The sequence below is a fragment of the Salmo trutta genome, chromosome 1 (genome assembly GCF_901001165.1).
Source record: "Salmo trutta chromosome 1, fSalTru1.1, whole genome shotgun sequence".
Classification (NCBI taxonomy): domain Eukaryota; kingdom Metazoa; phylum Chordata; class Actinopteri; order Salmoniformes; family Salmonidae; genus Salmo; species Salmo trutta.
Genome location: NC_042957.1, coordinates 23,621,265 through 23,643,786, shown reverse-complemented (window position 1 = coordinate 23,643,786; position 22,522 = coordinate 23,621,265). Strand labels below are relative to the sequence as shown.

General features: G+C 42.9%; 1 protein-coding gene across 7 annotated transcripts in view; it reads left to right on the top strand.

The window, feature by feature from the left end:
• Positions 1–22,522, top strand: part of LOC115191509 (clathrin coat assembly protein AP180) — a 60,953-nt gene that overhangs the window by 20,958 nt on the left and 17,473 nt on the right. For 6 of the 7 annotated variants that reach the window (XM_029749324.1, XM_029749320.1, XM_029749340.1 and 3 more), the window contains exons 3-17: positions 12,684–12,826; positions 13,149–13,224; positions 15,893–15,995; positions 16,217–16,310; positions 16,712–16,823; positions 17,043–17,149; positions 17,309–17,350; positions 17,917–17,978; positions 18,232–18,237; positions 18,388–18,400; positions 18,498–18,592; positions 18,792–18,868; positions 18,985–18,999; positions 19,394–19,564; positions 20,635–20,727. In XM_029749324.1, coding sequence (XP_029605184.1) covers positions 12,684–12,826; positions 13,149–13,224; positions 15,893–15,995; positions 16,217–16,310; positions 16,712–16,823; positions 17,043–17,149; positions 17,309–17,350; positions 17,917–17,978; positions 18,232–18,237; positions 18,388–18,400; positions 18,498–18,592; positions 18,792–18,868; positions 18,985–18,999; positions 19,394–19,564; positions 20,635–20,727 — 1,209 coding nt within the window. The remainder of the gene's footprint in view (positions 1–12,683; positions 12,827–13,148; positions 13,225–15,892; positions 15,996–16,216; positions 16,311–16,711; positions 16,824–17,042; positions 17,150–17,308; positions 17,351–17,916; positions 17,979–18,231; positions 18,238–18,387; positions 18,401–18,497; positions 18,593–18,791; positions 18,869–18,984; positions 19,000–19,393; positions 19,565–20,634; positions 20,728–22,522) is intronic. The other variant, XM_029749350.1, reaches the window with a different exon arrangement.

The window sequence follows — 22,522 nt, the reverse complement described above, 5'->3', positions numbered from 1 at the left end:
GATCAGGAGGGATGGCTAACATATTGCATCTGAAACAGTTCTCAAAGTTGGATTTTCTAACAAAATAGGGGGTGATAAGGGATGAAAGACCAACACCTGAGCTTAAATGTTCGAATCCTGTTGCTGCAGGATTATTTTTCTTTGACAATATATGTCAAATTAAGATCCTACACCTGTAGATGTCTTCCCTTTGTTGTGACATAGATAGCTTTGTCTCTTGACTTTTCCAGGGCCATTCAACAAATTAGATGAATATAGGGCACCCTGTTCTCCCTATATTATTTTCTTGCCAAGTAGCTAATGCCCTCAAGGCAAAATTCAAGGCTTCAAACACCAAACATTAAATTAGGTCAACATTTTTAGGCAAGGGCTCCGCCTAACCTACGTTTATTAAGGGAAACACTGGTAGGGCATATTATTTGTCTTCTCCTCAGGGATAATGATATGGAAGGGTATCTCTACTTTACATATTATATATATTACATATAGTTTGCCGTTTATGCGTTTGCATAACACAGATCCCACAAATAATGCCCTAGGCCTAGACAAAGACATGGACATGGAATAAGAATTTTGTATATCTCATTGACCCTATACACTTTGCCGGTGACATCAATTTGCCACTGTGATGATACATCAAACATCTAAACCCCTCTAGTCTTTGTGTGAAGCCATTCTTTTGGAGAATATAGAGCTTGTTCTCCTTCGTCATTGTGTCATGATTGCTGACCCTTGAGCGGTAGTCCGGTTGCTGTGGAAACAGATTGGAGAGAGGCTCAGAGACTCCGGGGGTGATACTAATGACAGAGGGGGTTTTGGATAGGCACAGTGGTGGACAAACCACTCCAGAGTGATATGACAGATAGTCATTTTAGGGAAAAGCATACATATCCTTGGAATTACATTTTCTAATCAAATCAGTTTATTGGTCGCTACAAGGATTTGCAGGTGTTATAGGAGGTGCAGTGAAATGTTTGTTACTAGCTCCAAATGTACAGTAGAATGTCTCGCAAATACGATACAGATACATACACACACACACACACAACAAAAAATAGAACAAATAAATCAAGAAATAAGCATCCAAATTAGATCTATTAGAGTAGGCAGGTGTGAGAATCCATAATATAAATATGTAATGTGTATAGACAGTATATAATTTGGAAAAGAAAATGGTTAGCACGGTAGTGGGGCCATTCCACCAATTCGGTGCCTTTTTAACATTCTGTCATAAAAAACACATGTTCAACTTGCAAAAATATTTTTCCATCTCAAGAGTTTAAGTAAAAGAATTGTACTACGGAAATGACTTTGTCAAAGCAACAAAAATAATTAGGGCTTTACAATTATGGACAAACTTGGACACATTTTGGGATTAAGTAGGTTGAAATCTTCCTAGAAGTGACACAAGGTTGACAAAGTAACATGTCAAAATGCTGCATCTTGGCACTTTTAGCAAGCCTTTATTCATATATAAAAATCAGATTGATTGAATTCTCCATGTGGTCTATATTAAAGGGCACTTCATTTTAAGAGGCTTTTAAAATGCAATATTGGTGCACAATTTTGTAGGTACAGTATATTTGGACGAGCCATGTCGAGAATACAGTATACATACACAGTGCGTAAACAACAGTATAAACAGAATATGAGCTGACAAGCGTTCAATGACTCTTTATACAACGGGTGGGTCTAATCCTGAATGCTGATAGTTTAAAACCGTATTCCAGCTGGTGTCTATTCCATAAATTACTACCGGCTAAATCTATGACATGGCAATGCCTATTTACTCTGTTCCATCTGACTGCGCAATCCACTGTCTCATCAGCCCAGCCAGGCAATTCATAAACTTGATCTCCACTATAAAATGCATCTAGACATTATCTCACATTTCTTTTAGACTAACATTTAGTTTTCAACAGCGGAGATTTGTATAACCTTGCTGTCTGTCTCTCTGACATTTGCAACATTGTTTCAATATTCAAATTCGATCTCCAGCTGTCAAATAGTAATGGACGTGTCGTTCTCAGCCAGTCGAAATAATGAAACAGCTGGCATCCTTTTTATGGATATATACAAAGACATGTCAATTGAAAAAAAGGTCAAATGAAACAAAGGTCAACTAGTTTGCAGTCTTTCCAGCCTCAGTTTGAAATGATTGTGTTAGCTGTGTTGTTGGCTAGCTCCTCTGAACAACAGTTTCCTGACGAGTGAGCACATTTTTTTTATACCAGGCGAAATCACGCCTCATTAGCTCATTGTTATGGATGTGTCCAAATAAATGTCACTGGAAAGCACCTTAAACAAATGCAGCTACATTGCTGTTATTCTGGCTGCACTTTTTGACATGACTGTAAGTTAGCCATAGTTGGGTAGCTAGCAAGCAAGGGATAAGAACGTTGCCAGCCAGTATGGCAATGGAACATAGATACAGAACAAAAAGACTGAAAGACTGGGTCATGTTTCTGGCAACCGAACTGATAGAACGAACGACCAGACGGCTTGGGTAGCAACCCTAGATTAGTGTCTCGACTATATCTTGTGGAAGGATGAAATAGTATAAATAAATTCATAAAAATACAGTTTTTAATGAAAATATGTCAATCATTATTTGAATATGTTGGTAACCAGTTGCATAAAAGTGATAATGCCCTCGAAGCCGGTGTTTGGAGGATATATTGTCACGGTTTGCCTCGACTTCGTCTCAGGCCTAACAACACCGGTGCCAATATATCCTCCAAACACCGGCTTCGAGGGCATTATCACTTAAATATACATGCGGCATTAGCCTCAATTTGCAGTGCTGAGTAATGGGCAGGTAGCCGATGGATGTTCAACAGTTTGATGGCCTTGTGAGAAAAGTTGTTTCTCGGTCCCGGTGTTGTGCCGAAAATCTCTCCCCTGCCAGAATTCTACCCCGGTTCTAATTACCTTAATTTTGAGCAATAAACATTTCAGAACAACTATGGCTGAATTATTATCCTTACACTTACAAAAATACTAGTAGAATAAGATTTGGGAGAGATGACGAATTTTGGCAAAGAGATGGATTTATAGACTAATACAAACCAGTAACGGATTTCGGTACTGGAGCCATTTTGCCGGGGGGGGGGGGGGGCTGGGGCGCGCTAAAGGGGGGGTTAGCCCAGGGCGCCATACAAGCTAGAACCGCCACCTACACTTGAAACAAATAGCCAAACCGAAAACTGCCGACAAAAATGCTTTCTGCTACTAAGATCAGTGAAATGTAGGCTAAACTGACAACGGAGTGAAGAGCAGAAATCTCAGCTAGCAAGCAAGTCGCAGCAATGAAGAATTCAAAAAGTATTCAGACCCTTGACTTTTTCCAAATTGTGTTACGTTACAGACTTATTCTAAAATTGATTTAAAAAATCCTCATCAATGTAAACAACAATGCCCCATAATGACAAAGTGAAAAGTTTTTATAAAATTTGTCAAGTTTATGAAAATAAAAAACAGATACCTTATGCACATAAGTATTCAGACCCTTTGCTTTGAGACTCGAAATTGAGCTCATGTGCATCCTGTTTCCATTGATAATCCTTGATGTTTCTACAAGTTAATTGGAGTCCACCAGTGGTAAATTTAATTGATTGGACATGATTTGGAAAGGCACACACCTGTCTATATAAGGTCCCACAGTTGACAGTGCATTTCAGGTGAAAAACCAATCCATGAGATCGAAGGAATTGTCCGTAGAGCTCCGAGACAGGATTGTGTCGAGACACAGATCTGGTGAAGGGTACCAAAGGATTTCTGCAGCATTGAATATCCCCGAGAACACAGTAGCCTCCATCATTCTTTTATAAAAAAATTAATACATTTGCCTCCATCATTCATTCTTAAATGGAAGAACTTTGGAACCACCAAAACTCTTCCTAGAGCTGGCCGCCTGGCCAAGCTAAGCAATCAGGGGAGAAGGGCCTTGGTCAGGGAGGTGACCAAGAACTCAATAGTCAATCTGGCAGAGCCCCAGAGGTCCTCTGTGGAGATGGGAGAACCTTCCAAAAGAACAACCATCTCTGCAGCACTCCACCAATCAGGCCTTTATGGTTGAGTGGCCACATAGAAGCCACTCCTCAGCTAAAGTCACATGACAGCCCACATGGAGTTGCCAAAAGGCACCTAAAGGACTCTTAGACCATGAGAAACAAGAGCCTGGATGAAAACCTGCTCCAGAGCGCTCAGGACCTCAGACTGGGGCAAAGGTCACCTTCCAACAGGACAACGACCCTAAGCACACAGCCAAGACAAAGTAGGAGTGGCTTTGTGTCATGTCTCAATGTCCTTGAGTGGCCCAGCCAGAGCCCGGACTTGAACCCGATTGAACATCTCTGAAGAGACCTGAAAATAGCTGTGCAGTGATGCTCCCCATCCAACCAGACAGAGCTTGATAGGACCTGTAGAGAAGAATGGGAGAAACAGCCCAAATACAGGTGTGCCAAGTTTATAGCATCATACCAAAGAAAACTTGGCTGTAATTGCTGCCAATGGTGCTTCAACAAAGTACTGAGTAAAGGGTCTGAATACTTATTGAAATGTGATATTTCAGTTTTAATCTTTTTTATATACATTTTTTAAAATGTCTAAAAAAACTGTTTTTCTTTGTCATGATATGGTATTGTGTGTTGATTGATGATGGATAAAAAATATATATATATTTTGGAAAAAGTCAAGGGGTCTGAATACTTTCCGAATGCACTGTACATTGAAACTAGTTAAGTGGAGTTTGTCCTCTCCTCTCTCTCTCTCTCTCTCCCTCTGTAGTGCTGCACTGAAACAGCTGAAAAACGGGTCACGTGACTCGTGCCAATGCTGGATGCAGGCCTCACTCTGCTCTCTTGCCAGTGAAGTCATGATTAAATCATCTGCGGTGTGGACAAATTCGTTGTTTTATTGAAAAAAAAAGGTACTATCAGTTTTGAGTCAGGAAATGTATCGTAATGTTTTTACGTAGCAGGGTCTAACCCACGAGGGCGCACATGCGCAGTTGTTACCCATCTCCGCTGCTGTGGCAATCGGCGACATAAAATAATGATCTAAAATACTCACAAATGTTTTATGTGGAAAAGTACACATTTCCCGACTCAAAGCCAATAGTACTTAAGACAAAAATAGCTTATTTGGTCATATGCTTTCAATAACACAACACATTTGCCCACACTTTGCAGATTTCTGAATCATGAATTCACTGGCAACGGAGCAGTGAATTAAATTCTCTCCCTGTAGTGCTATACTGTAGTGTTTCAGTATAGCACTACAGGGAGAGAGAGGGGGAGAGGGCAAGCTCCCAAGCTCCATGAACTAGTTTCAATGTATGGAATCACTTGGGCGTTTCTGGATTTTGGGTAAACTTCTCCTTTAATGATCTTCTTGACCTTCCTTTGACAACTAGTGCTGTAAATGTTCTGGAGGGCAGGCAGCGTGCCCCCGGTGATGCGTTGGGCTTACCGCACCATCCTCTGGAGAGCTATGCTGTTGAGGGCGGTGCAGTTGCTGTACCAGGCAGGGATTCAGCCCAACAGAATGCTCTCAATGGTGTATATGTAGAAGTTTGTGAGATTCTTAGGGGCCATGCCAAATTTCTTCAGCTGCCCGATGTTGAAGAGTCGCTGTTGCGGCTTCTTCACCACTGTGTCGGTGTGGTGGGACCATTTCAGGTCCTCAATGACGCCGAGGAACTTGCGGCCCGTGGATGGGGGTGTTCTCCCTTTTTCTGTCTGCTGTAGTCCACAATGAGCTCCTTATTTTGCTTCACATTGTAGGCTGTCTCATGTTGGTAATTAGGCCTACATCATCAGCAACAAGGTTATTATAGTAAACAAAAACTGAAAATAAAATAAAAACTCAAATTAGAAAAACTATTTAGGAAACTGAAATAAAAGATCTTGAAAAACAAAGTATTCTAAATCTATCTTTGACAGCAAAACGATCAAAAATAAAAACCATCATGAATTATGTTTTTATAGATTTTTTTTGTAATTATATATATTTTTTATAATGGACATTTCGAGCTTCTGAATCAGGTGGGTAAATGCTGCCAGGAGATCCCAATGTTTCAAATAGGCCTAGCTTGTGCATCACTATCACTAGCTCTCACTAACTAACAGGGAAGATATTCCAAAGGCGAGCATGGCTGGGCCAAGCTAAAACAGCTTGTGAAGTAGCTGGAGCTTTTCGCAATCCACACCAACCAACTTCAAACTGACAGCCAGTCACTGTCTGATGTGGTGCCGTGGTTTCTGAACCTTGATGCACACTTGCAGTCAACTTGTAGTCAACTCTGAGCTTTATGGGATTAAAAAGACATTGAAGATGTAGACCTATGTAGTCTGTGATGTGGCAGGAATCAATGATGTAGTGGTCAGTGTAGTCTCATGCATGTTTCTATGCATGGACACATAATATCTGTGCGTGTTTGTGCGTGGATGTATTTATGTGTGTAGGCCTTTTCAATTATCTAGTCAGTCAATTAATTAGTCAGTCATTGTTGCTGGAGCTTGTCCAGAGCTGAAACCTCTGGACAGGCTTAACAATCACTGGTGCAGTGGTCATGTCGTCAGTGTAGTCCAGGGCTCTCCAACCCTGTTGCTGGAGTGCTACCTTCCTGTAGGTTTTCAATCCAACCTTAGTTGTACACTCTTAGAAAAACAAATGCTATTTATAACCTAAAAGGGTTATTTGGCTGTCCCCATAGGATAACCATTTGAATAACCTTTTTTGGTTCCAGATAGAACCCTTTTGGTTTGAGGTAGGGCCCTTTCCACAGAGGGTTCTACATGGAACCCAAAAGGGTTCTATGTCGATTAAAACAAAAAAAAGGGTTCTCCCTGAAACCAAAAAGGGTTCTCCTATAGGGACAGCCGAAGAACCCTTTTGGAATTTGTTTTCTTCTTCTAATAGTGTAACTAACCTGATTCAGCTGACCGATCAGCTAAGTATTAGAATAAAATGTGCTAGATTAGGGTTGGAGCGGAAACCTACAGGACAGTAGCTCTCCAGGAACAGGGTTGGAGAGCCCTGGTGTAGCCTATACCCACATGCATGGGGGGTGGGGGGGGGGGGGGGGTGTGTGTATGGTCTCATAGCAGTGTTAAAGTAATAGGCTGTGTTTCACAGGAAAATACAAAGGCTTCTGGCTGATTTAATCTGGCCAATTTCTGTTACTCTAGCCTGGGAGTAGTCTGGGCCTCGTTTCCCAGAGCCTTCGTAGCGTTAAGATCATTGTTAGAATCATGTACAGTATCTTTAGTAGCCAAGGTGTTTCCCAGAACTTTTGTTAGTATCGTGGCTCCGCAAAACCTTCACACATCTATGAGTGATCCAGACCACTCGTAGAGCTGCTAAAGTGTGTCGTTAGATGCTTTTTTACCTTTCCATGTCACTTTATTCACAAAAGATATCCGCTAAACATCTTGATTCTATCTGTCTGACTGTGACTGCCGATATCTTCAGAACGAAGTTGACTACAAATACAAAGTTGCCAAAGTATTTGAAATTGTTACAAACAAGTGAAGGATGAGTTTATGCTTCAAATCAAAACCGAGATGACTGCATTGAAATACACTAAGTATACAGAACTTTAAGAACACCTGCTCTTTCCATGACATAGACTGACCATGTGAAAGCAATGATCCTTATTGATGTCACTTTTTAAATCCACTTCAATCAGTAGTGATGAAAGGGAGGAAACAGGTTAAATGAGGATTTTTAAGCCTTGAGACATGGATTGTGTTGTGTGCCATTCAGAGGGTGAATAGACAAAATATTTACAGTGGGGGAAAAAAGTATTTGATCCCCTGCTGATTTTGTACGTTTGCCCACTGACATAGAAAGGATCAGTCTATAATTTGAATGGTAGGTTTATTTGAACAGTGAGAGACAGAATAACTACAAAAATATCCAGAAAAACGCATGTCAAAAATGTTATAAATTGATTTGCATTTTAATGAGGGAAATAAGTATTTGACCCCCTCTCAATCAGAAAGATTTCTGGCTCCCAGGTGTCTTTTATACAGGTAACGAGCTGAGATTATAAGCACACTCTTAAAGGGAGTGCTCCAAACCGCAGCAAACCAAACCTGTAAAAAAGACACCTGTCCACAGAAGCAATCAATCAATCAATCAGATTCCAAACTCTCCACCATGGCCAAGACCAAAGAGCGCTCCAAGGATGTCAGGGACAAGATTGTAGACCTACACAAGGCTGGAATGGGCTACAAGACCATCGCCGAGCAGCTTGGTGAGAAGGTGACAACAGTTGGTGCGATTATTCGCAAATGGAAGAAACACAAAAGAACTGTCAATCTCCCTCAGCCTGGGGCTCCATGCAAGATCTCACCTCGTGGAGTTGCAATAATCATGAGAACGGTGAGGAATCAGCCCAGAACTACACGGGAGGATCTTGTCTATGATCTCAAGGCAGCTGGGACCATAGTCACCAAGAAAACAATTGGTAACACACTACGCCGTGAAGGACTGAAATCCTGCAGCGCCCGCAAGGTCCCCCTGCTCAAGAAAGCACATATACATGCCCGTCTGAAGTTTGCCAATGAACATCTGAATGACTCAGAGAACAACTGGTGAAAGTATTGTGGTCAGATGAGACCAAAATGGAGCTCTTTGGCATCAACTCAACTCGCCGTGTTTGGAGGAGGAGGAATGCTGCCTATGACCCCAAGAACACCATCTCCACCGTCAAACATGGAGGTGGAAACATTATGCTTTGGGGGTGTTTTTCTGCTAAGGGGACAAGACAACTTCACCACATCAAAGCGACGATGGACGGGGCCATGTACCGTCAAATCTTGGGTGAGAACAGCGGAGTCAATCACCACCTTCCGGAGACACCTGAAACCCCACCTCTTTAAGGAATACCTGGGATAGGATTAAGTAATCCTTCTAACCCCCCCCTACCCCCCCCCCCCCCCCCCCAAAAAAAGATCTAGATGTACTATTGTAAAGTGGTTGTTCCACTGGATATCATAAGGTGAATGCACCAATTTGTAAGTCGCTCTGGATAAGAGCGTCTGCTAAATGACGTAAATGTAAATGTAAGAACCTCCTTCCCTCAGCCAGGGCATTGAAAATGGGTCATGGATGGGTATTCCAGCATGACAATGACCCAAAACACACGGCCAAGGCAACAAAGGAGTGGCTCAAGAAGAAGCACATTAAGGTCCTGGAGTGGCCTAGCCAGTCTCCAGACCTTAATCCCATAGAAAATCTGTGGAGGGAGCTGAAGGTTAGAGTTGCAAAATGTCAGCCTCGAAACCTTAATAACTTGGAGAAGATCTGCAAAGAGGAGTGGGACAAAATCCCTCCTGAGATGTGTGCAAACCTGGTGGCCAACTACAAGAAACGTCTGACCTCTGTGATTGCCAACAAGGGTTTGCCACCAAGTACTAAGTCATGTTTTGCAGAGGGGTCAAATACTTATTTCCCTCATTAAAATGCAAATCATTTTATAACATTTTTTGACATGCGTTTTTCTGGAAATGTTTGTTGTTATTCTGTCTCTCACTGTTCAAATAAACCTACTATTAAAATTATAGACTGATCATTTCTTTGTCAGTGGGCAAATGTACAAAATCACCAGGGGATCAAATACTTTTTCCCCCCACTGTAAGTGCCTTTGAACGGGGTATGTACCAGGCGCAGCAGTTTGAGTCAAGAACTGCAACGCTGCTGGGTTTTTCACACTCAACAGTTTCCTGTGTGTATCAAGAATGGTCCACCACCCAAAGGGCATCCAGCCAACTTGACACAGCTGTGGGAAGCATTGGGCCAGCATCCCTGTGGAACGCTTTCGATACCTTGTAGAGTCCATGCCCCGACGAATTGAGGCTGTTCTGAGGGCAAAAGAGGAGGGTGCAACTCAATATTAGGAAGGTGTTCCTAATGTTCCGGATACTTATTGTATAAATAGGCTACATTGGCCTATATAGGCTATTTCAATTATAATGAAATATATTTCATGTTCAATCAATTGAGTTATATTTTGCAACTAGGCTACTGTCTGTAATTTTTGCCTCAATGTGTATCATGATGTGTGACAACATGAGAGCAATGATGTTCCCAATCTGTGCTTTAATGAATTATTATTGGGTAAGCATATTAAGCCACCTCCATATCTCTTTAGGAGCTGATTTGTCATCAGTATTGTGGAATCATTCTAATGTTAAGGTAAGATTTAAATTGATAAAGCTGATCAGAGAGCAGCACTGCTTTTCTTTCCATCCTATCAGTATCGACACATGGTCTAACGACGCACTTAGCAAACGTTCTCTCTATGTGCTTGTGAAACACTCTTAAAAAAGTTTTTTGTACATAACGATGCATCCGGTACAATGATCGTAATTCTTAAGTAACATCGCAACTGTGGAACGAGGCCCTGGTGTTTGAGTACGAAGAGACACACACACACACAGCCAGGCACGCACACACTCACGCACACCCGCATGCATGCATGAACACACACACAGTCCTGTTTTTATTGCTATAGACCCCCTAAGGGTCTACCGGTTCATTCTTAGAGCTCTCCTGCCTGCTGTGGATTACTGAAATTGACTGATCAAAATAAAGACTATCATCATTAGACTTACACACACACTGCTCTGTGGTGCATGTGTGAATGCGATGGGCCACAAATATTCTTGTTTCTCTCCATTAACATTAAACAATAGACACATAACACACAACAGGGTTGTCTGTTGAGATGGAGTATATGGTTGAGTTGTGGTGTAAACAGAGCAGGGACAGGGACTATCCAAACAGGATATGATGTAAATCGTGTCAGGTCCATAGAGGAATAATGACATCAGCCGTCAGTCCTGTCACTGTACTGGGATGTTATTAAGATCATTCTAGGAAGTGATAGAGATTATCTGCTAAATATCCCAGATGTGACTCTATGTACAGTCTGTACATCCTTCAACATTAGACAAAAGCTGTTAACTAGAGACGGTATTAGCACATCATGGTTTGTGTGTGTGTGTGTGTGTGTGTGTGTGTGGGGCTGTTGGGGGCGGGGTCACCACACCAGTCCCCTCACCAATGATATTATTCTGTGGACAAAGCCCCTGCCCCTCTATCTTTAATCCTGAAATGACCTACAAGCCTTCCTCTTCATGCATTCACTCTCTCTTTTCAGTCTAATCAGTATTGGACAATAATGTATTATATTGCAGCCTTCCAGCTTTTGACAGGGCAGAAACATGGTTTAGCCATGCTTGTAGCAACCTTCCCTATCCTAGAAGGGATGGTTGGTGGGCACAGTGGCATCATGCCCATAGGGGGCACAAAGGCACGTGGCCCCTCAAAAATGTCAGATGTTAAATTAATTACTAAACTTCATTTTTAAACCCATGTATTATAATTATTTTAAAAAATATGTCAGTGGTATTTTGCGGGGGGGCACACTGACTGGACCAGGCAAATAGTACCCCCCTATTCTCCCTAGTAAGTGGCTTTTTCCAAGGTGCACGGAGAACAGAGATGCCTAGGCAGGATGCTAGATACTCTAGTTCATGCAGTATCACCAGTGGAGGAGGAGAAAATGTAGAGTGAAACACAGCATTTGATTTGATTTGAGCTGCCGGTGATGTTCAGGACGTATGTATGTTTATGAATGTGATCAAGCTGTGTAGCCTATTGGTTCCATCTTCATAAATAAATACAACTAAAATGTTTTTGTTATTTCTCTCTAATACTAATAAGGAATACTCTGTAATAAGACAATAGCATTTTCTCCAAATTTCTCCAGGCCCCCCTTCATCCTCTTGTACTTTGTGCCCCCTCTAACATAATAGGTGCATGATGCCCCTGGGTTGACATGTGTGATAAAAGATAACAATGAAGGCCAGATGAAGGCCTCTCTCTCTCTCTCTCTTCCGAGCAGCTAGTCTGTCACATGTTATCTCCCAGAGTGCTGAGTTGACATGTGTTTCAGAGTGAATTGCGCTCTTAGTCAGACCTGTCTGTCTGTCTGAGTGGTCTGTCTGAGTGGCAGTCTCTCTTCTATGGGGGAGATCATGATGACAAGGCACTATTTCTCTCTGTGTATTGGATCCTCTCTACCACTGCTTGTGTGTGTTTTGTTTAGCCTTTGTATGTGTGTCCTGACTCTTAAATATATGATTGCAATGCTTAGCTCCATGAGGTACATAGTGAAGTGAAGAACTCCGAGGGTATTTTAGTGCTTTTACACATTCCAGTAGCAGAACCAACATCCATACCCAAGCGGGCACACACACATACACACGGACACACAGAGACACACATATACATTCACAAACAGACACAGGCAATGACACACGCACATATAATACACAGCCCGCACTCAACCTCCAAATCCACAAAGCATATGAATGGAGCAGTCTGGAGACTGAAGCAAACTCATTTGACCCGATGTGAGGCTGTCTTCACTATCAGCTACGGCAGCACATTACATATTTTCTTGGTGGTCAGCATGTCTTAACACTTTTAAATTGTACTTACTCATCATGATTTTACAACTCTGGATCAAAATGAATCCTGCTATATTCCACTCTCTCAAAATGGCTGACTGTTTCACTGATCGTGAATCAATAACAGAACAGTTTCACTGATTCTGAACCTAACAGCCTCCCCCCAATACAAACTAACCTCTTTATGTGTTTCAGATCTGATCTCGGCCACCAATGCGACCAACGTGAACATCCCTCAGATGGCTGACACTCTGTTTGAGAGGGCCACCAACGCCAGCTGGATTGTCGTCTTCAAGGCCCTCGTCACCACACACCATATGTGTGTCCATGGCAATGAGGTCAGAGGACAGTAATTTAGTACACCGCCACAATAAAATAAAATTGGACTGTTTCAGCACCACGGACAGCTGTCCATGGTGCTGAAAACAGTGCTATTTAGAATGCTGCTCATTCTGAAACAAGGTTATCAAAAACAAGTGTGCATGTCTAGAGCTATTTTTCCACGCTTTTCCACACTGTGCAATATATACTCTCGATTTTGGACTAACATACTAGTATTCAATTTGTAGTTGATTATTTCAGTGAATATGCCTTTATTTTCTTGCTGTTGTTTTTTATAATGGTTTTGCCATGTCAGCCTTTTTCCTTCTGTTTCCTCAGAGGTTCATCCAGTACTTGGCCTCCAGGACCGCTCTGTTCAACCTCAGCAACTTCATAGACAAAACAGGTTCCAACGGTAAATGCACTTCCTTTCCAAAAAATGTGTTTGTGTGTGTGTGTGTACAGTGCTTTTGGAAAGTATTCAGACCCCTTGACTTTTTCCACATTTTGTTACATTACAGCCTTATCCTAAAATGTATTAAATATTTTTTTCCCCTCATCAATCTACACACAATACCCCATAATGACAAAGCAAAAACAGGTTTTTAGATATTTTTGCTAATTTATTACAAATAAAAAACGGAAATATCACATTTACATAAGTATTCAGACCCTTTACTCAGTACTTTGTTGAATCACCTGTGGCAGTGATTACAGCCTCGAGTCTTCTTTGGTACGACGCTACAAGCTTAGCACACCTGTATTTGGGCAGTTTATCCTATTCTTCTCTATAGATCCTCTCAAGCTCTGTCAGGATGTATGGAGAGTGTCGCTGCACAGTTATTTTCAGGTCTCTCCAGAGATGTTCGATCGGGTTCAAGTCCGGGCTCTGGCTGGGCCACTCAATGACATTCAGAGATTTGTCCCGAAGCCACTCCTGCGTTTTCTTGGCTGTGTGCTTAGGGTCGTTGTACTGTTGGAAGGTGAACCTTTGCCCCAGTCTGAGGTCCTGAGCGCTCTGGAGCTTTGCTCTGTACTTTGCTCTGTTCTTTCCCTCAATCCCGACTAGTCTCCCAGTCCCTGCTGCTGAAAAACATCCCAATAGCATGATGCTGCCACCACCATGCTTCACTGTAGGGATGGTGCCATGTTTCCTCCAGATGTGGAACATTCTCCCATCTCCACAGAGGAACTCTTGAGCTCTGTCAGAGTGACCATCGGGTTCTTGGTCGCCTCCCTGACCAAGGCCCTTCTCCACCGACTGCTCAGTGTGGCCAGGCGGCCAGCTCTGGGAAGAGTCTTGGTGGTTCCAATCTTCTTCCATTTAAGAATTATGGAGGCCACTGTGTTCTTGGGAACCTTCAATGCTGCAGAAATGTTTTGGTACCCTTCCCCAGATCTGTGCCTCGATACAATCCTGTCTCGAAGCGCTACGGACAATTCCCTCGACCTTATGGCTTGGTTTTTCCTCTGACATGCACTGTCAAGGTGTGTGCCTTTCCAAATCATGCCCAATTAATTGCAATTATCACAGGTGGACTCCAATCAAGTTGTGGAAACATGTCTAGGATAATCAATGGAAACAGGATGCACTGAGCTCAATTTTGAGTCTCATAGCAAAAGGGTCTGAATACTTATGTAAATAAGGTATTTCTGTTTTTTCACTTCGTCTTTATGGGGTATTGTGTGTAGATTGATAAAGAATTTTTTTTATTTATTTAATCCATTTCACATTAAGGCTGTAACATAACACAATGTGGAAAAAGTCAAGGGGTCTGAATACTTTGTGTGTGTGGGTGTGTGTGTTGGGGGAGTGAAACGGGTGGATTCCCTTCCAGTTGAGAGCATAAACAGATACAGTAGATCCGATGTGAGAGGAGAGGAGGAGAGGAGGATAGGAAGAGACAGGAGCCGTCTGGGAAGAGGAAAGGACATCACTGCTAATAACATGAGGAATAGGAGCAAGCATGCAATGTGCCCCCGAGCTAAACATGCTAATGAGCGCAAACAAAAATAAACTAGCTGCAAGGACAGGCAATTGAGTTCATAAAGTTATACAAGTATAGGTAGTAGCTTCCCTAATGTCCTATTTGGTAAGTTTGGACATCATTTGGACAGCAAATGTGAAGAGAGGCATCAAGCAAATGAACAAAGTTTTGACTCATGCTTGTGTGAAGGAAGAACAGTACTGGTTCTGGAGCAGTGTGTACACGCTGTATCTATGTGGAGTTGCTAGGGCAACAGGCCCACCTGCGCTGTTTGGAAGGAGAATAGGGGGGAGGAGCAGACGGGCCGAGAACGGAAAGAAGAAAAAATAAATGCAAGGATATCAAGAGCTTTGACTTCTCAAACATGGCAGAAACCTAACACTATATGATGCCATGTCTCCTTATTAATTCACCCACTTACTGAGATAACTAGCAAGTGAACCAAATACACAGATGGACTCTCCCGTTATTTACAAACAAACTATTCTGGGGAACTATGGTAAGCTTTCATAATGTAAAATAATGTGACCGGTGAAATGAAGAACACAATCTGCTTTATCTCCTAATGTATTGCACAAGTTGACTGCAGGTATTAACTTAAAAAGCAGTTACAAAATGTAAAACTCCAAAGAAATAGTATCCTGTGGCTATTTCCAATTACCCCAGTATACTGTATATACGGTATACCAAGCCTAGCGCACACACACACACACACACACACACACACACACACACACACACACACACACACACACACACACACACACTAAACTGCTTCATGTCCCTAGGATTCCGATGTCCTGACTTGTCTCCAGTGTCTTGCCCTGGTGTCATTATAGATCCCTCCCCTTCAATCCCTTCAAAACCCTCAAATCAGATGCATAATTTAGAAAACTGATCGACAAGATCAATCATAAGATAGAAGACTGTCTTTAATGTGTTACAGCATTAAATCAACTTCTTCCTTCATGAAACCGTGGATGTTAAATGAAACAATGTATGAGTTCAGCACATGCATTTAGTCATTAGCCATTGGATTTATCAGGAGCTATATGTTTGGTGTGATGTGAATGTGATGCTCAATTTGTTCCTCAGGCTATGACATGTCTACGTTCATCAGACGTTATGGCCGCTACCTCAATGAGAGGGCCTTCGCCTACCGCCAGATGGCTTTCGACTTCACCAAAGTCAAAAAGGGGTGCGTCACTCACTTCCCTGTCTCTCAAAATCCTCTCATCAGTGAGGCCCACCTCATACTGTCATTCATCTCATCCCTGAGGCCCTCATACAGTCATTCACCTCATCCCTGAGGCCCACCTCATACTGTCATTCACCTCATCACTGAGGCCCACCTCATACTGTCATTCACCTCATCCATGAGGCCCTCTTCATGGTCTTCCCTGTGTGTTTCCACCTCAGTGCTGAGGGGGTGATGAGGACAATGACTCCAGAAAAGCTGTTGAAAGGCATGCCTGTCCTGCAGACCCAGATCGACACACTGCTAGAGTTTGATGTGAGTTGGACATGCTGGTCACCATTGATTTGGTTACATCTGTCTGTCTCTGTCTGTCTGGGACTTGTGTTCTGATGACTTACAGTTTGGTCATTAGCTGAAAACTGTAATATATGTCAGGCCACAAAGAATACTGTTTATTTTCCTGTTTAACATTCTCTTTTACTTTCTTTTTCTCTTCTCTTCTCTTCAATACCTTCTCTTCCCTCTTTCTCTCTCTCTCAATAGCAATGATGCTATTCGTTCTATTGACCTTGATCTTTCTGTATGGGTGTACAATTGGAGATGTTTCGGTACAGCAGAATATTGCTGGAGTTTAATAAATGAGTTAATTGCTTGAGTTAATTGATCCTCTTCTTTTATACTACATGACTGGTTAAATAAAAAGGTCTCTCTCCCAGGTCCATCCCAAGGAGCTGAATAACCCTATCATCAACGCAGGGTTCCTCCTGCTCTTCAAGGATCTGGTCAAGCTGTTTGCCTCCTACAACGATGGGGTCATCAATCTATTAGGTCAGCTAGACATTTCATTGGATGCATACCAAATGCCACCATTTTTCTTATATAGTGCACTACTTGTTACCAGAGCCCCATGGGCCCTGGTCAAAAGTAGAAGGGAATAGGGGGCCATTTGAGACACTCTTTTCAACAATTAATAGATAAATGACTTCCTTTCACCATGTAGCCATTTAGCAGATGCTCTTTTTCACAACAACTGTTAATTGTCTGTAGAGAAATACTTTAAGATGAAGAAGAGTGACTGCAAGGAGGCCTTGGAGATCTATAAGAGGTTCCTGACCAGGGTCACCAAGATCGGAGAGTTCATGAAGCTTGCTGAGGTAAAGGAAACTTCCTAACGGATTAGGGTGCATTCTAACTAACTCCAAAATAAACGAACACAGTGCTTCCTTATATACAGTGTCTGTCTGTACTTCAAATAGAATGATGCACTGATATGGTTGTGAAATTGTCTCTTGTGTGTGTTTTTTGTTCCACAGACTGTCGGAGTGGACAAAAATGATATTCCTGACATCAACTATGTAAGTCACTTGTTTTTGTGCTTACTCTCTGGAAGGATGATGAAATAGTTGTAACAAACACACACAGAGATGTCTCATCCAGCATAATCCCCCCTCCCCCGCGAACCCAGTGTCTGCACCCTGGGGTGGTGACGGACCTAGTAGACTCGGATGATGAGGACTGTCCCTTTAAGCCGATTGAGGACCCGGTAACCATAGAGACACAGGGTGGCTTGGCAGAGTGCCTGTTTGGAGGATGGGGTGTTGGCATGGGATCATTCTACAGACTGACACTGCTGACTGCAGTTTGTGTGTGTGTTTGCATATGTGTGTGTGCTTCCGTTTGCACAAAATATGGTAGAGTTTTAAGTAAAATGTTCCTGAACACTTCATTCTACAGGACATTGAGTTTATACAAAGGTGGGATAGTGTGGTGAGTTAAAAACCAAGGGTATGGAGTGGTGCTGCCATAGAAATAGAATTGGGTGTTGCGTTACTTGAAGTGTTGGCATGCGGCGGAATGAGGAAGTTCGTGCCATAAACCTGCAGTTACTGTGTTTCTGATTGGTTCTCTCTTCTCTCCTCAGGCTCCCAGCAGCATCCTGGAGTCTCTGGAGACACACATGAACAGTTTGGAGGGGAAGAAGGGGTAAGGGGACACTGATTCTAACCAACCCATTTCTGAAAGAGCTAAAAATGTGGAAATGTCTTCATAGGTGTCTTTACACAGAGAAAATAGTACATGAGAAATGACAGGGTGAGAAAAACTAGAGGGAAACTCATAACTTGGGCTCTGTACTGTCCCAGCACAATAGTGTTCTGAATACAGTTTTCTGTTATTATCTTTTACTTTAATAGTTATTCTCTCTTTGTTCCTTTCTGTTCATCATTGGGGATCACAGTGAAGGGTGAGCATAAACACTTTCTTTGGGGTCTGACAGATGAATTTATTGTAAAGTCATGAAAATAAGTAATTTCAATGTATATGATTTCAGCTCTGAAAGGTGATATCTAGCTGTGATGAAATTGTCATATTAACTATTCCCTTTCTCTTTCAGGTCTCCAACAAAGGTGAGTGGAAGATTAAACATGATTTTCACCGCCTTTCTGTTTCTGCTCATATGTCAACACATGGATACAAATAGGCATTTCTCTCTCTGTATTCCAGGGGTCCCCTACCAATAACGTGTCCCCGACCTCCACCCCCGCCAAATCTGCAGCCGCCGTGCCCACCATAGCGCCGCCACCTGAAGAAGCCACCGAGTGAGTGTCCACTTCCTCTACCTACCGCAGCATTTACATAATCTCCTCAGCGATTTCCTCAGTTTTTGCATTTTAGGATTCTATCTGTTCCATTTTTATGTCATAAAATGGTGAATAAGGGAGACTGTATTTTCCCTTTCATCCTCTCTCTCTCTGCCACCATTTCTCCATCTGTCTCCACCCTTCTGTCTCGCTCTAGTTCTCTCTTAGATCTGGACCCTCTCTCCTCCTCTGGTCCGTCAGTAGGAGCCTCAGCAGCTCCTACATCCTGGGGAGGTAATGTCCCACATCAAAACGTGATACATAGCTTGATTATTAATGAAAACGTAGTTACATTATCTAATTAACAGTCATGTAATTGCATTTTTGCTCTTCTGGGGATGCTGCCACAGACCTCCTTGGATCAGGTGAGTGCTATCCCACAGTGCTTCTGGTATTAACCTCTCTAGTGTGTTAACAGTATGTGTCAGTTCCTCTAGATCGCCCACTGTGTTTCACAGTGTTGCTCTAGTCTAAGGAAGCAGTCTCTTTCTCTTCCTTTCTTTCTCTCTTTCTCCTTTCTTTCCCTCCCCCGCATTTCCTTATTGGTTTTGGTTCATACGGGGACTTTATGTTTTTGGTTGCTTTGGTTCTAATGGGATGGTTGTTTTTTTGAAATTGGATTGATTTGGTACCTTCGTTTCTTTTAAATGGGATTTTTTTTGGTTGCTTTGGATCCTATGGGGTATTTTGGGTTGATTCATGGGGTTGTTTTGGTACCTTGTTTTGGGGTTGGTTGGTACACCTTTTGGGTACCTGCAGAAATGGGCGAGTCCATGCTTCCTGACTCCACCCTAGCTGTAGAACCCGTCCCCTCTGCCGCTGGTGTAACGTCCACCCCTGCAGCTGCGGAGCCAGGAGTCTCTCTGGCTCCTCCCCCTAGTGCGGCCGCCGCCCCCACCCCCGGCGCGACGAATATGGATCTGCTGGGAGGTTAGTGGGCTTCTGGAGGATTCTCTACAACAGAATCTCTGCTGGACAGCTCAACCCAAACCAACCCGCCACATGCACACAGAACATACAGTGTTCTCTACATGCATATACACACAGTGACACAGATACCCCAAAACAAACACACCATGTTTGCAGAACATGTCAGAACATGTCAGTCAACACGTATATACACATACTGGTATGCATTCTGTACATATACACACAGAGACAAGCATGCTCACACTTGTAGACACACACAGACATGCTACTCATACATTTTTCACATGCTTCTTTTTGTTTGATAGTCCAAAAGCTTTTCCTCAACTTCAGAGAAAAGCCAATCTATCAATCAGTCACGTTCTTTATTACCGCCTAAGACCGGGTTCCCCAAACTCAGACCTGGGTTCCTCCCTGGGTACATGTTTTGGTTTTTGCCCTAGAACTACACAGCTGATTCAAATAATCTAAACGTGATGATGAGTTGGTTATTTGAATCGGGTGTATAGTGCTAGGGCGAAAACCTTAACATGCTGCGGGGGGGGGGGGGGGGGGGGGCACCTTTAGGTTGTGGGGGGGCAGGACCGAGTTGGGGAAACTCGCTTTGTTTCTGGGTTCACTCTGTGCCATGCTTGTCCAGTTATGTAGTGTAAAATACCTAGTTACTGCTTTATAGTTTAGTTGTAGCTAAAGCCTACCTTCCGTACACTCTGCTGTGCCTCCTGTCTGTATTCTCATTCACCCCTTCACCTGTCAATCACTCATGCCACAGAGTAAATGTTTTGTAACTAAACTCAATTTGTACATTAATCAAATATATTAAATATTGTATACCTGACATGACATAAGTATTTAATCTACAGTATAGTACCATACTGGGTATTAAGTACATGAAATACCTTAATAAAGTAAAAAGTAGTATTTCTAAACTCTACTCTATTTCTAAACTCTGGCTTCTTGACCTTCCTTTTCTGAAGTTCCTTGACTGACTTATTATCTCTGGCTTATGTTTCTTTTCCCTGTTCTCTCTACTTCTCTCTCTGTCATCTGTGTGTGTGTGTGTTGGCTATCAGATGCATTTTCGACCCCTGTTCCCACATCTGATGCCTCTGCTGAGGGCGGAGCTCCGGCCTCCACGCCAACCCCAGCTGCCGACGTTGCTGCCGGTGGGTTACAGGACATGTGTATATATGTGACTGTGTGGCGTCTGTCTGTGTAAATGACTGTGTGTATATTTGTGTAATTGTTCATGTGTGTGTTTGGCTGTGTTCCAGTGCTCGGTGCATCCATTTGTATATTTGCTTTTGTGTATGGCGAGTGTGTTGATTCCATTGTTGTGGGCGGGTGTAGCTAGTTTCCCTAGAGATGTGATGCTGCTGGTTGTTTTTAGGCATGGCTGATGTTGTTACCATGGAGATTGGTGCTGAAGTTGCTATGAGAACAGTGGTTGACCGATACATGCTAGATTTCGCCTGGGGCTTCCTTTCCTTCGGTAAACTCTATCCAAAATGCTTTTGCAAGCTCCTTGGTTACACTCTGTAAATCTGGTGTGTTATTGGCAGTGGTGGAAAAAGTACTCAATTGTCAAATCAAATTTTATTTGTCACATGCACCGAATATAAATGGTGTAGATCTACCGTGAAATGCTTACTTACAAGCCCTTAACCAACAATGCAGTTCAAGAAATAGAGTTGAGGAAATATTTACTAAACAAACTAAAGTTTAAAAAAAAGTAACACGAGAAAATGACATAACAATAACGAGGCTATATACAGGGGGTACCGGTACCGGGTCAATGTGCGGGGTACAGGTTTGTCGAGGTAATTTGTAAAGTGACTATGCATACATAATAAACAGCCAGTAGCAGCAGTGTAAAAACAAAGGGGCAGGGGGGTTGTCAATGTAAATAATCCGGGTGGCCATTTTATTAATTTGATCAACAGTCTTATGGCTTGGGGGTAGAAGCAGTTAAGGAGCCTTTTGGTCCTAGACTTGGTGATCCGGTATCGCTTGCCATGCGGTTGCAAAACAGTCTATGACTTGGGTGACTGGAGTCTCTGACAATTTTTGGGCTTTCCTCTGACACCACCTAGTATATAGGTCTTGGATGTCAGGAAGCTTGGACCCAGTGATGTACTGGGCCGTACGCACTACCCTCTGTAGCGCCTAACGGTCAGATGCCGAGCAGTTGCCATACCAGGCGGTTATGCAAATGGACAGGATGCTCTCGATGGTGCAGCTGTAGAACATTTTGAGGATCTGGGGACCCATGCCAAATCTTTTCAGTCTCTTGAGGAGGAAAGGGTGTTGTTGTGCCCTCTTCAAAACGGTCTTGGTGTGTTTGGACCATGATAGTTTGTTGGTGATGTGGACACAAAGGAACTTGAAACTCTCGACCCGCTCCACTACTAAACTTAATGATGATGTTGGAGTCGTGCTTGGCCACACAGTCGTGGATGAACAGGGAGTACTGGAGGGGACTGAGCACGCACCCCTGAGGGGCCCCAGTGTTGAGGATCAGCGTGGCAGATGTGTTGTTGCCTACCCTTACCACCTGAGGGCGGCCAGGATCCAGTTGCAGAGGGAGGTGTTTAGTCCCAGGGTCCTTAGCTTAGTGATGAGCTATGTGGGCACTATGGAGTTGAACGCTGAGCTGTAGTCAATGAACAGCATTCTCACATAGGTGTTCCTTTTGTCCAGCTGGGAAAGGGCAGTGTGGAGTGTGACTGTGTCATCTGTGTATCTGTTGGGGCGATATGCGAATTGGAGTGGGTCTAGGGTTTCAGGCATGATGGTGTCGATGTGAGCCATGACCAGCCTTTCAAAGCTCTTCATGGCTACAGATGTGAGTGCTACAGGGCGGTAATCATTTAGGCAGGTTACCTTCGCTTTCTTGGGAACAGGGACTATGGTGGTCTGTTTGAAACATGTAAGTATTACTGACTCGGTCAGGGAGAGGTT